At 40.6% G+C, this 15628-nt stretch overlaps 1 protein-coding gene across 1 annotated transcript in view; it reads left to right on the forward strand.

The window, feature by feature from the left end:
* HTR2A (5-hydroxytryptamine receptor 2A) overlaps positions 1–11177 on the forward strand; it is a 300760-nt gene extending 289583 nt beyond the window's left edge. The window contains exon 3 of the mRNA XM_069205386.1: positions 7045–11177. Coding sequence (XP_069061487.1) covers positions 7045–7844 — 800 coding nt within the window. The 3' untranslated portion in view covers positions 7845–11177. The remainder of the gene's footprint in view (positions 1–7044) is intronic.
* The last annotated feature ends 4451 nt before the right edge of the window (positions 11178–15628 follow it).

Genomic DNA, 15628 nt, shown 5'->3' on the forward strand with positions numbered 1-15628 from the left:
GTTACACATGGCGTGTAATACGAGCAGTGGGCAGGCAAGAATGATCATGTAGGGGAGTAAGGCCAACTAGTAGGCCCTTACCAACAGTACTGTACACTGTTGCTCTATAAGCCCACTGTTTGGCCATCCAGCGCACCCTTGAATACCTGTAGATTGCACAACATATCATCCCATAAGGCTTCAATGGGAACCTAGCGCAACCCTTTCACCTCCTCGTGCCTCAGCGCAACCACCTGCCTTGTCCCACCTTAGTGTTGCAGCACACCAGTGCTGTAGGTTCGGAAGTGTCACAACTTTCTAATGCATTGCTATGAAGCGGCGAGCTATCAATAATGCTAAGTCCATAAAGCAATTAGTTGCCTCTTGTGTGTATTACACTGAAATATGCCAAATAACACTCCTTCCAGATACAAGAGACCAGTGCAGCCCATGACTTCTGATACTGCCTCCGTAACTGCCCTCCACCGTGCCACAACTACCAGACAGTCTCAAAACATGTGTGCCATATCAGCGTTGGGAGCACAGCACCTGAGGAAGTGTGGGGAGGACCCAAACATTCTATGGAGGTGCACCAGTGTTACATAGGCTCTATGGAGAATATTATGCTGGATATATTGAAATTTAGCATTACGGGACAGTTTCTGTGGTTACTGAATTGCACTGTCCATTCTTTGTGTGTCAGGTTTTGGCCTATGCCCGCTACCAAGACCTGAGCACCGGAAGCAAGTGTTCCGGGGTGGAATGCACCAGTGCCCTTGTGAACCACTTGCTGAGTCTACAGCCACACCAATGATAGGAACCGCATGCACTAGTGGATGCTGCTCTGGCTCTGTATCGGTAATGCTCCACAAACTGCCAAGTTCTGCCACTAACTGCCCATAAGCCAAGAATTTGCGTACTTCCTGCAACTGGTCAAAGGGGATAGGTACACCATCATAGAACACGTCTCTTAGTGTCCCCACTCCTGCAGCAGTCCAGGTCACTAATCTGTCTCTCCTCATGAGTGTTCAAAAGGTTTCTATAGCAGCCAATCATATTGCGGGGGATGATACCAGCATAAGGCACAGTTCTCTGTGGTAGATGTCATACACAATGCGCAACAGGCTTTCACCATCCTGTGGGACAATCACAGTCCGTTGCAGAGAAATATTTTTAGGGTAGCCTGCCCTGAATAAGGCAGGGTGACCATCACTCAGACCTGTTAGCCCTGTGGTGGACAAGCCACTAGGACAAGGGTTTTCAGTGGCTGAGCCAGCAGATGTCCTGACAGTGTAATCTCTGCACTTCCCCACCTCAATATGAGGCTACGAGACCCATAGACCCCCTTATTATTTTTTACTGAAAATCTTCTCAAATCTAGAGCTAACCATGAATATATTAGACTAACTTAGTCCAAATTCAATTGTGTTGCATGTGGAGACTTTGTTCCTCATTAGGAGGATGGTGGGCCAGCAGCCCTGTGGAGAAGAGACCACTGCAGAGCTAGCGCCCCCCCCACCCCCCCCAGGCTGATTACAATGTTTCCACCGCGATGAAAACTGAGGTTATTGCCAGTCAGCCCAGTGGAAACCATGCAGTGGCATTGGACTTGGCTCCTCATGAAGCCAAGGCCAATGGCGTCGCACAGAGGGTGCCGCAAACACCCACGGAATGCACGCTGTCTGCCATACAGGCCCCCAGCACTGGCGGGGTCTCCAACAAGAAAAGGCTGGTGGAAACTGGACTGGACTCGTAATCAGTATGGCGGCGCTGAACTCACTAGAATTCATTATCTAAAATACATGATGTACATAGATAGGTATGCAATGAAAACAAAATGCATATATTAAAAGCAAATTTACAAGTTAGCCAAGAATTTGATAACTCGTATTAGCCAGACACATTTCTGATAAACATATATCTGACAATCTAGAAAAGGTTAGGTGAAATTACACTTCTATTTGTATCTCAAACATCTGCGGGAGTCTGAAGCTATTACTAAATATCATGTATCAATGAGATTTTCATTTACATTTAGTGAAAATGGATCCACACCTGTGGGTTAGCGTGGGTCATAGTTTTAAAGAAGGCTACAAAGCAGTCAGACCAATTATAATCTTCTGCACTCAGACCAATTATCAAATATGACACTTAGTGCCTGGGTAAAATCTGTCTCGCTTTCTGTGGCTGAGTGCGTACGCTACACAAAACTGGAGCACTGCAGAAGAAAACAATTATGGCAGAAGTCCATGTGAAGTCAGTGTGGAGGCAGCTTTTTTCTTGGTGTTTCTTGTAGTGGCACCTTCACTTTCACTTCTACCTTCAAGGCTCTGAGTAAGCAAGAAGAAGGAGCATCGTGCTGTCTATAAGCCTCTTTAGAGGGGCATCACTGCTACCAAAAGCGCTGCTGTCATAAAAGTTGCCTGAGCGAGCATCTGTGTCTCATTTGCCTCCTCTTGGCCACAGTGTCAGAGGTAAGGCACTTTGTGACTTCTCTGGAAGAAATGCACCTCAGGGGTGAGGCACAAAGAGGCACAGGCAATGCATTTCTTTTGGGGGAACAAAGCACTAGAGAGATATTCACCTGAGCTTTATCTGTGGGGATTCAGTAAGTAACTTTAAATAGGGATACCTCCTGTCGGAAGGTACCTCGGCCCTCTGAACTGAATCCAACCCTCGTAAGGACAGTTTAGCAGGTGGTGGGGCAGAAGTGGGAAGGAAGATGGGGGCATACAAGTCATTGGTGGAAAAGAAGCCTCTAAGGTCTCCAGCAGGAAGCATTTTCAGAACCTACTGTGTTTTATCTAATTGAACCCCAGCCATCACTCATAAATCCACATTTGAGGTTGGATATAGTGAAAAATGCTGAAATCAGAGGAAGAACATAATGCCAGTTTTTCTGCCCAAGTACAATACCAGTCACAAAGCTGACACATTTTACTTACTGAAGACATCTGAAGCTTGGTCCTGGAAGACACAGACACCCATCATCCTTTACAGGCCATATCGTTATTTACTGCTTTATCCTTTTTTTTATTTCAAAAACATTTTTATTGAGATTTTATATATGACAAGAATTACAGACATAGTACAGATGGAAAGGAACAGTTGCTTGCTGGGGTATGCAAAACTAAGTAGAATACATCAGCATATACTTTGGTGTAGAAACATTAAGGGAACAAAGTGCAGTAATATATCAAAAAAGTGTGCTGTTATTAATACAATATACCTTATGTCTTATGTATTGGTGGATAGAAAGAAGTGTGATGAGGGTAAGGTATATTTAGGATCAGTTGGAATACCCCATGGTAGTATCGAGGCGTGGAGAGGAAGAGAGAAGGAGATGTGAGGGGATATAAAGGAGGAGGACAACAAGGAAGCAGGGAGGAGATAGAAGAAGTAGTGGGGGTTTGGGAGGGGTGAAGGGATGGATGAGGGGGTAGTGAGGAAGGGGGAGGGGATATGTAGGGTGGGGAGGTGAGGGGCTAGGGTGGGGTGGGAGGAGATGGCATCCAATGTGGAGACATGTTGGTCGTGAAGGCGTCCAATTAGACCACATTTTTAGTTTTTTGTTTGATGGGGTTTTTAGGTAAGTGTTTGGAGAGTTATCTGCTCCCCTATGAAATTTAACCCATTCCCATCAGGTGTGGGCCGGGCCGAAAGTTTGTAGAGGTCTTTCCATTCAGATGCAATTGCTATAAGGCCATTTGCAACAAGGATATCCCATAAAGAGTGATCTTCTTTGCCCTGCCTGGATTTTGTATCAGGGGAGGATGTCCAGAGGAATGGAGGCCAGATTAGGGGTCCAGTTTATTTCTAGAAATTGTGAGATGGCTTTGCCGAGTGCCAACCAGAATTTCTCAGAGAAGGCCAGTGGAGTATCATGTGGTGTAGGTCACCTGATTCTTTCTTGCAGCTCCAACATGTGTCAAAGTGATAGGGACCTAGTTTAAAGAGCTTAGCAGGGGTCCAGTGGGTCATATAAGCGGGCCAGAATCTACATTGTGCTACTGAGAATGTAATCTTGTTGAAAGGGAGGTTAGCCCACATTGAAGGCCAGCGTAGTGACTTAATATGTGTATTGTTTGTGTCATGTAAAAGTGACTCCCATTTGTGTTGTAACAATTTAGTTGAAGAGGAAGTAGTGGGAGTGAGAAGAGAGTATATTTTAGAGGCTCTGCCCTCCTTTAACTAAGGTCCTCATAGGGTTGGGGAGGTCACGAGGTCCCAGGGTTTTATATCTGGAAAAGATGTATTTAATTTTTTGAAAGTGATAAAAGTCTTTGTCTTCAAGTCCAAATTTGGATTTGGGGTGAGAGAAGGGTAGATCCCAAGTCTTCTACTAACAGGATACCTTTTGTGCCCATTTCTCTAAAACAAGAGCCTTGCCCTTTTTTTTCAAGCAGTCATTATGCCATAATGAAGCTACGAGGGAAAAGTGTATGATGTTCTGGAGTTTGTTATCAATTTTTTGAAGGGCCTGTGCTGTGTTGGAGAGAATGAACGAAGATAGCTCTCTTTTTATTTTCTTAGTAGTAAGTGAAATAAGGGAGAGTGGTCTAGCAAGATTATTTTCAATGGCAAACCAGGAGGGAGGATTGGCATTAGGTTGGAAGAGCCAGAAACACCTTTGACTTGCTAAGAATCCATTTTGGTATCTCCTATACTCTGGGAAACTTATTTGGGAGCCTTACTTTCTTTAGAGCAATTCTTGTTTTTTTGGTTCGCTGTAGAAACTCAGTAAGTCCTATATCTACTTTGGCAAAGAAAGTGTTCAAGAGGTAGATTGGAGCCATGCTAATCGAAAAGTTAACAAGGGGGGGTGATAATTATTTTCATGGTTTCTATGAGACCCCACCAGGTGATAAGTCTGAAGGACCATCTATCTAGGGTGTATTTAATTTTGTTTAATGTTGCTTTTTCATTGTAATCAATAGGTTCTCTGAGGTTCTGGCTGAACCAGATTCCCGGGTATTTTATTTTGTCAGGGGCCTGTTTAAGACCATAATCACCAATGATTGAACTACTGCAGTGGATATTCAGCGGTATGACCTCAGTTTTGTCTCTGTTAAGGCTGTAGCCAGACACTTGGGCATAGTCATTGATGGTGGACATGATGTTATGTAAAGCCAAGTCGGCTTGGGTTGTGAAATGAAGGATGTCGTCTGCATAAGCTGCCACTTTTTGTGGGCCTGCAGAAAAGGGGATACCCGAAATAGAGGGGTTCTCTGTAACTGCTTTATCCATTTTTTTATAAAATCCCAAGGTAACTGTTTTTTCCCCTGTAGCTAACCTTATGATCGAGTGATCTGGCACTGTGATCATTTTCTAGTTACCTTTTTCCTGATATCAGTGAAGATGAGCCCCTGTTGTTCCAACATAAACGTTTGTAGACATGGGCTCGATCTTAGTTCTTATGAACTCTTCTCCGCACTATGCCACACTTTCCCAGAACTCCATTGAGGGGCACCCTAGCAGTTTCAGTGTATCATCCCTTCAAAGCTGTTTGGCTGTAACAGTGACATGGGCAAAGGACTAGTGGATTAGTAGGCCAAAGCAGGTGACCAAGACAGGTAACTATCCCAAAGATAGCTATTTTGTATTATTTAGACAAGACTACTAATGATATGCCAGTCCTCGAGTTAGAAAACACCAAAAATAACATTCCTCGATTTAACAGTATTTGATGTCATCACCCATAACCTGTGACCACAATTATTTTATGCCTCTTTTCCCCTTCTCACACTTTGTATTTATCTTATCCAAGGCCTAGCCCTGGAGTAGTGGTTCAATGAAACTCTGAAATTCGTTGTGCCATGTTTGCTGTTTCTTGCCTTTCCCTCCATGCAATACAGTTTATGCTGGCATGTTTGCTCATGCTCCCAAGAGCTTGACACTCGTACATTACCTATGTACTTCTTCCTCCCAAAACAAGATATCCTTTAATGGCTTCCAGTGTACACCATTGCAAGAGCCTGAGGATTACACTCCCACTGATCTCAAAATCACAGACTTCCATCTCCTAAAGGGATATACCACAGGAACATATTCTTCTGCCAACATTGTGGCACTATGAATCGGCATGTGTTGTAGCTGAACCTGTTTTAGAGTTGAAGCAGTCTACTCTTTAAAAGGGGCAATAAACAAATAGATCTTGGACAAGAGAATCCTACGAGCCGTTTAATAGATCCAATGGATCATGGCTTTCTCAATAGCACAAAGTCCTGTGCCTTACACTGCTAGAATTTGAGGAGGAAGAGAGCCATAAGTAATAATTTCATATGGTGTGAAGTGTTAAATTTAGCATTCATGGTCTGAATACCTTCTGGGTGATCATTCTCAATGGCCTGAAAATTTGGTAACTCAATGAGAAAAATGTAAGGTTCCATATATTTTACCCTCAACAACACAGTTATGCACAATGCACATTCTCCTTGGATGGTACCTCCACCAGGGCATGTAATAGAAGAAAAGTGTCTATTTTTGATGGGTTGCAGACTAACCAACTTCGAGTTGGTATGGTGCCCAAGCTCCCTATGGTACAGTTTAGTCGGACAAGGTTTATTGACCCACCCCCAAACGCCATGGACAAGATAGGGAAGTGAATCATCAATATGGTTTAGCTGGAACAAGCTAGCGACAACCCCAAAATAATGCATTGTGATGATGTGAAGACTCCCTTAAAATGTGATCTTCAGTCATGGACACCCCCAAAATTAAAACTTGGGGATAGGGTGGCACCGTGCATGGGCAATACAAGTTCTGAAGATGGGTGCATGGGTAGAAGGGTGTCTGCATGCATGGTAAGTGGAGGCGGCACATGCCAAAATGTTGTGACATCATTAGATGGAAACTATGAGACATTTTTACTGTCAAAGTAAATGTTCTCTTTCTCAGGGTTCATAGATTAAATATATGTCTCTTCACCCGTTATTAGCAATGTTGTCAATAGACAGCTGTAAAACTAGAAAGACCATCTTGTAATCTGCTGTTACATAACACACAGCATCCTTCCATTTCTACTAATTACAGTGTTAACATGTGTTCTTGCTTCTCTTCTTCCAGGTATTTCCATGCCCGTTCCTGTGTTTGGACTGCAAGATGACAGCAAAGTATTCACACAAGAAAACTGTTCGCTGTCTGATGAATATTTCATCCTGGTTGGCTCATTTGTCTCATTTTTCATACCGCTGGTAATCATGGTGGTCACCTATTTCTTAACTATACGGTCTCTGCAGAAAGAAGCAACATTATGTTTCAATGACCTGGGGGCAAAGAGCAAACTAGCCTTGTTCAGTTTCCTGCCTCAAAGCTCGCTCTCTTCTGAGAAACTCTTCCAGCGCTCATTGAACAAGGAGTTGGCTCCCTATGGTAGGAGGACGATGCAGTCAATCACTAATGAGCAGAAAGCATCCAAGGTTCTTGGCATCGTCTTCTTCCTGTTCGTTGTAATGTGGTGCCCATTTTTCATCACCAATGTTTTGGCAGTCATTTGCAAGGATGCCTGTAATGAACACATCATTGGAGAACTACTTAAGGTGTTTGTCTGGATTGGCTACCTCTCGTCAGCAGTCAACCCACTTGTGTATACACTTTTCAACAAAACGTATCGCTCTGCCTTTGCACGGTACATTCAGTGTCGGTACAAGGAGGAGAAGAAGCCCTTGCAGTTGATATTGGTGAACACTATCCCTGCCTTGGCGTACAACTCCAGTCAAATGCAGCTGGACCGGATGAAGAGCCTAAAGAAAGATGCTAAAATGATGGCAAATGACTATTCTATGGTTACTATAGGAATACCTCGTTTAGACACTGCGTCAAAGGCAAGTCTTAGCCCACCAAAAGAAAAGGATAGCTGTGTGTGACTGTTCAGGGCTCTTCACTTTGCTACCATGGCAACCACGGTGGCCATTTTGAGGCGATTTCGCCCAGCCGGGCTGGATCATCTGAGAACTCTCTGACGGAAGATTCAATAAAAAATCAACATACTCCTCATGTTACTTTCAACAAATCCAGGGTTGAAAACGCAGTACTGTAGAATGTGCACCTTTTTCTGAAAGTGTTCATATTTCAGCTGTTTTATTCTTAGGATTAATGATACTTATTTTTTTTAATATCCTAAAATAATATATTTCTTATATTTATCATGTGAATACCAGTCGGATATCTATCTTTCATTGTTGCTTTTGTCTATACAATGAAAAGCCGTGCTGTCATGCAGTCCTGTATATTTGCAGGTTTGGGTATGAAGTGGCTATCTCACTATTGTTTACTTGTCTTATTGTTGACTGTGAATGAGCACTTTAATGGGATTTTAGAAAGCCAGGGAAAATGTCATACAACTCATCAATAAAAACGTTTTTTTTTTTAAAAAAGAAAATGGAGCTACGTTGTGTGCCCTATCATATTCAGTGTGCACTATTTTGAACGTCTTGGTCGCCAGGTTTTATGGTGACATTTCAACAAATTAGTTCCTGAAATGTCATCGAGCTGCTTTTGTTTAGCTCCTGTGTGATGTACTTGCACTTTCATGGGATTAATTATTTGAGCTTGGATTAAATGTTCGTATTTCCCTTCATAAGAATAACGCACAATTCACCCTTTGAACTAGTTGTTAGCCACGGAGTTCAGTTCATCAAAATGCCACAGTAGCAAAAGCGAGAGCACATATTAAAGATTTGACGCCTCCTTCTGGGGTGTTGGCGCTTTATAAATTTGAAGGATCGATTGATAGTATGGTTGAGTTTTAGTTCCATTAGTTTCACTCAACATCTTGGGTAGTGTCCAACCTGGTACTGGAGGATTGAGGAAGAGCAAAGAGTGGAAAATGCAGAAAGTAAAGATGTCTCTGTGAGCCTGGTGTACTTTCATTTTGTATACACCAATAAGGGGGAGAGACAGGACTAATGGCCTGCTAATATATCCTCCTAACCATAAACTTATACACAGTAAACTGAGTGTAGCAACCCAAGGGAAGGTGTAGGTGTGACGCATATTCCAATGATAAGTTCATTTATTTGGAAGAAGTACACTCAGCGACATATTGTGCTATGCTCCTTCATAGAGTACCACCCAGGGGCCAGTACCCCATGATGGAGCATGCCACAGTTTGTGGATGTTGTAGCATTTTAATCCTTCACATGAATCAATGCTCTTTGAGGTGGATGAATGTTTGGACCCAGTAAGTAGTGTGGTAGAAACATCAATATAATTTCAGTACAACCCCATAGTATTTAAACACCATGACCAACGTGGCCATGGAAGGAAAACTCCAATCAGGAATAAAGTTAAAGGGTTTATTACAAATACAAGCTCAAAGTCATGAAGACAATGCGCAAAACCAAGTTATAAAGATACATAATCACCAAGGGTTGCCCAAGGCATTGAAATATATTTAGGAAAATTAAATGTAATACAACCAAGCATTCAAGAAGAATTATACATATCATCAACAAACATATCTGAGTTACAGAGATGATATATTGCTCAGAGTTAACAATTATCAAGCAAATAAAATTAGCAGAGTCAATAATCTTTAATTGGGTACAGGTCAACCCTATAACTAACCAAATCAGGGAAATACATGTGTGGGGACAATGGACAAAAAGCACAAAGAGGACAAAAACAGTTAAAAAAAGATCATCTTGGACTGCAGGTCATTAAGTTAGACAAAAGACAAGTAAAAGAGAAAGCGTCAGCATATCAAAAACTCAGTCTTTTGATGGAACTATAATGAATTTCCAAATTTAATAAGGCATTTTAAATGACAATGGCAGAGAGGGAGCTACCTCTCCAAGGTGTACCGCGTTCAGGAAATCTTCATCAGCAAGACATCAGGACCAACAAGACGTCTGCAACCATCTGGAGCTCTCTGCAGGCTGCTGGGAACAGCCCCAAGTTCAAATGTCCATCGATATTTTCGAATTCCCAAAACATTCTGATTTGTCAAAGGTATCAGTTCATGTCACGTTGAATGGGCATCATCCAATAGAAATTGATCATGTGACTCCAAATTGAAACTGTCCAATTCTTTCCCAGGTTTGTCATGGGAACAACTTCATTCTGTGTGACTCCAGACAAGTTTGAAACAATTGTACACAATGTCAATCCATGCTCCACCATGTTTTTCCGTCAAGGACACTACACTACATTCTCTCTATACTCAAACAATAGAGCCTATTACTAACTAGCTAAGCTTATAAAAATCTCACCCTTTGCATTATTTAGTGTAATACTAGAGTCTGATGATGCTAAAAACGTCTTGTGTACAATATACCAAGAGTGGGCTTTGGGACCAACTCTTCTGCCAGTGGCTTGTTTGGTCTGCCTCTTTTACAAAATGCTTGTATTTTTATGTTTTGAACTCTGATTCCTTTATTATATATGAAATATTCCCCCAAGACAAATGTTGAGTATGGTAAAGCTAGTAATTCCAGAGGTACATGGCCCAAATGCTTCTTTTTAACTTTCTAGTGGTGGGTATCCTGCATCTCTTCAATGTGAATTAATGAGTGAGTGAGTCAGAGGCTCAGCTTGCAACTCTGCTTGCTTAGTGCGATCTCTAGGTGGCAGAACATTTAACACATTCCAAGAAACATTTGGTTAGCAATTTGGAAAGAAACAGTGTGAGTAGTTCTCACCTGCAAATTAATGTGTCTGAGAATGTTAACTACATTGAACCCTTGGAAAGAGAACCTTATTTCTCCTTTTGTATGACCCTTCAACGTAAGGGAAATCACTTAGCCATGTTTGTAGAATCATAGGAGTCAATACGAACCGTGTAATGTAACTTTAACTTGGAGGTTTGTAGGCATAACAGTCCACTGTGAAAAAGATCTTTTCACTATTGGGGACCATTGAAGGCATATTCTGACTTTAGAGGCATGACCCTGCTTATTTTATATAGAGCAGATCAGGCATAGCCCTTCTTCTGACCCAGTGGAAGTCAAGCAAGGAGTAACTTAGAAATGCTTTATTGAAAGCTGTCCTAATAGTCAAATATTGAATTAACATCCACTCCCAGAACTATGCTTTCATACCTACAGGAAGGCAGCAGTACTGTCTTCCTGGTTCTAGAATGCAAGAAAACACTCAATTGAAAAGGGGGGGGGTAATTTTTCAGACCCATATTTGAGTCCATATTAAAGCCTATGTTTTCCTTTGAAAATGCAATAAAGACTGCAGTCAAACTCTGTTAGAAATCACACATTCTTTATAAACAGTCAGATGCAGGACTTTGGCTAGCAAGGTATATCCTATAGTCAATCAAAATGCTTTATTATTGGAGTAGGTTTCCATATATTCAAAAGGACACCAATGGAGAACAGCAATGTATTCAAGAATGAAACAGAGAAGCTGGTGTTTACTGGAAGACAAGAAATTCAAGTATTAATCTGAAATGTAGCAAGTTACAAGAATATAAAAATATTCTGATGTGACGGAGTGGATGTAAGTCCACTTATTTTCTTGATTTTGACATCGGAGCCATCTGAGAATGAATACAAAAATGCACTCCAGATTAGCAGAGCTATGGTGCCAGCTGAAGAGAAGGTAAGGTACAAGTTACCTATCAGGTAAATCATAACCTTAGTAAACAATGGGATAAGGCTACTCAAAGGAGCATTCTTATCTTGTCTTAACAACAACAATTCCCACAGTGGTTTTTAATACTGTGGTTTCCATCATTATCCACTTTTCAAATAAATGCTATCTCACACATGAGCCTCTTTTCAAATTACTTTTAACTGTTTTAGCCCAAATACCAGTCTTCCCTCATTGGAAGACCTCCATAAAAAGTGTCTGAATGCCACTATAGAATGGTAACATTGGAGGTCATGCTCCAATATCATGCAGAAGACTTCTTGGAGCACTGGTATCAAAGTAAAAAAAGTGCCATGAACCAATAGCAGATGCCCCTTGGGAATCATATGTCTGGAAGCAATACCGGTCTGCAACAAAAGTAGATGGAAAAGCTACAAATATTGCCAGACACCAATGAGTTCTTCAATTCAGACATGGCAAGAGAGCTTTAGCATTTATTTTCTTATGACTGTTGTTGTTGCTATTTGTTTAAGTTTAGCACAAGTCACAACCTTTTCATATGGTTGTATGAGAAGATATTGAAACCAACAATATTGAATGACATGAACATCATGTAAATAATTTCACATACAAACTTCTTTACATACTTTGGGCCCGTTTATGACCCTGGCGGTCTATTGACTGCTAGGGTCCCGGTGGTGGCCTGACTACCACCAAAGTGGTGGGCCGACCGTTTTGGTGGCAGTCTGACCACCACATTATGAACGCGGCAATTGTGCCGCGGTCGGACCACCAGCACCTCAGTTTTTCTCCACAGGAGGGTCTGGCGAAGTTGGCGGTCTTAATCCCTCTCCTTCAGCGGTTACATGGTGATAGTACCGCCATGTAAAAGCTAGCAGAGACAGGGTGCAAGGTGTCCCAGAGGGGCCTCTGCACTGCCCATACACTTGGCATGGGCCGTGTAGAGGCCCCCCTGGCCAGCCCCATCACAAAGATCAGTGTCTGCTTTGCAGACAGTGAACTTCGCGACGGGTGCTGGTGCATCCTAAGCCCTACAGCATTGCTGCCTGCTCAATTGCAAGCCAGAGACAATGCTGTAGGCCATTTCCCACTGAACCAGTGGGTGACTCATAATGGGGCCCGCAGGGAGGTGGCCACACTGGCGGCAAACTGCCCGTCAGGACTTCGGCAGATGGTGTAAACGGCGAAGTCATGATGACCCCCCTAAGTGTGTAAACAACAAAAATATCATGTCAAAAATATATAATGGAATAAAACAATGCAAGCCCCGGCCTTTTGATTTTGTTGCATGACAGGATATCCAGACCAACAATTTCGAATGACCTCATGTCAAAATGAAAATCTTGTATTTACGTACTTTGGATGTAAAATACAAAAATATCATGCCAGAAATGTTGTGGAATAGAATATCTACTTTAAAAGTTATGGCTTGATTTTCTTAAAAAATATTGACTTAAAAGTAATGTATTAGAAATATTAAATTAGTACAAGAGCAGAGACTCAGGTGAATACGATATATATATATATATATATATATATATATATATATATATATATATATATAGATATATGTATATATATCTATATATATACACATATATGTATATATAAATAAATTTTCTTCGATAAATGTGCTCACCAAAAGAGCTCCAAACGGCCCCAGAGGGGTGGTGCGGTAACAAACCGGCAGAGCACTCCGGTTAATCTTATTTCAACATCAAAGTTACTATGTAACAGCCACACACTCAGGAAGTCAAATCAGAGATAGTTAATTTAACACTACGCGTTTCGGCTGACTAGCAGCCTTGGTCACATGTATGTTGCAAAACATTGCATACAACCCTATGCACCCTACAAGCATGGCCATAGAAATGGGACTCAAGTTACTTCTCTCAAAGATACCGTTTTTCATGCCTGAATATAAATACACAAGTCAATCTAATCTGAATAAACCAAAGGCTGAATAAATAGAGAATATACATCAATTACAGTTCTAAAAAAATCTCATCATATATACATATAATTATCATTATCATTAGAAGGTCAAGGGATATTCATATCTTGATAAATAATACCCATATAAATACATACATAATTAAATACGTAATCATATAAATATATAGATAAATACATACATATAAATATAAGCATAAATATACATAAAATCAGAACATGACTTCAACTCATATATATCCTAAAAATGGTTCGCTTAAATAGACTAAATTTCATGAACATGTATGTAGTCAATATCATAATTCTAAAATCACTTCCCTATTTATCCAAGATATCATATGTATACTGTATACTATATACTGTAAAAATTCAAACCTTTCCTTACAGCCAAAGATCCCAGTTAATGGATGACATAGGAGTTACTCTTATTCTTTGAAGATTTAATTAGAACTCGTATCCCCTATATAATCATTTACCTAATTTGTATAGGAAGTACTTATCACTATTTCTATAAGGCCAGTGTCCAACACCATGTGAAAGAAGCAATAATTAATTAACGTAACAGGAATCCATCCGGACCACGTCATTCTGAGAGAACATAAGTAAGATAAACACATTATTTTCACAACATACTACATAAAAGATAGTAGATAGTAATGATAACCTTACTGCTCATAATATCAAGCCTATTAGTCAAAACTACAGAATCATGATTAATTATATCATACCATTACTGTTATCTCCCTTTATTTTTCTCCAATTATCAATTCTCAAATAGATGGGTATTTAATTCTTCACTGATATTTAATCCTTTCGGTATTTTAGTTTCTAGGTCCACAATATACCGGGATTCTTTCTTCCGTAAAATCAATTCTCTGTTGCCACCCCTATGATGTAATGGTACATGCTCAACACCATAATAGGATAACAGGGTGGAGTCGGAGTTATGATTTTCCTGAAAATGTCTCGCTACAGGATAATGTGAATCTCTAGTTGTAATAGCACGCATGTGTTCCAAAATGCGTTTCTTCACTGCATGTTTCGTACTTCCCACATACCTAATATGGCAGGGACATTCCAATACATATATAGTGAACGGAGTACTGCATGTCAGGAACTGTTTAATATGTCTATTTTTTCCTGATTTGCTTGTAGGATATTCCTTTCTAGAAACACTACTCCGGCATGCTTTGCAATGACCGCATGGAAAAAATCCCTGCAGACTATGCTCTTTAGTTTGAGAAATAGGTGTAATGTCATTTGATCTCAATCTATCATATAGATTCCGACCTCTTCTGTAAGTGATAAGAGGCCGCCTCTGAATCTCCTTACCAATAATGGGATCACATTTCAAAATATTCCAATGCCTCAAAATTATCTTTTTGATCTGTACAGTATCCTCATTGAAAGTTAAAACCAATCTAATATCCTCATTCTTCTCATTTTCTTTCTTCTCAGTATTGTCAAAAAGTGTCTGTATTCTTTCCACTTTCTTGATTTTATCGATAGCATTTTTGATTACCCAATCCGGGTAGCACCTTTGTTTAAACCTCATAGTCATGTCTGTCTGTTCTCTTTCAAAAATCTCATCTGTGTTGCTAATCCTTTTTGCCCTTAACAATTCTCCATAAGGGATACTCCACTTTAGTTTGTCCGGATGTCCACTGGTTGCATGCAGTAAGCTATTACCTGCTGTGGTTTTACGAAAAAGTTCAGTGTGGATCACCCTATCCTTAATCTTAATCCTAGTATAAAAAAAGTCAATCGAAGAGCAACTAATATTGTATGTCAGCCTAATATTGCACTCGTTCTCATTAAGTTTCTCAACGAAGCACTTGGCTTCATTCTCAGAACCTTTCCAAATTATAAAGAGGTCATCAATATATCTGAGCCATATATTTTTTTATTCAATGGCAAGCTTTATAAACAGATTCTCGGAACTGCAATGGGAACTTGTTTTGCTCCCAGTTTTGCCTGTTTATTTATGGGAAGAAAGGATTTTTAAAGATGAAGAAAAATATCCAGAAACCAATCAGGCCATATTATTGCTCAGATATATTGATGACCTCTTTATAATTTGGAAAGGTTCTGAGAGTGAAGCCAAGTGCTTCGTTGAGAAACTTAATGAGAACGA

Source organism: Pleurodeles waltl, chromosome 8, assembly GCF_031143425.1.
Source record: "Pleurodeles waltl isolate 20211129_DDA chromosome 8, aPleWal1.hap1.20221129, whole genome shotgun sequence".
NCBI lineage: Eukaryota > Metazoa > Chordata > Amphibia > Caudata > Salamandridae > Pleurodeles > Pleurodeles waltl.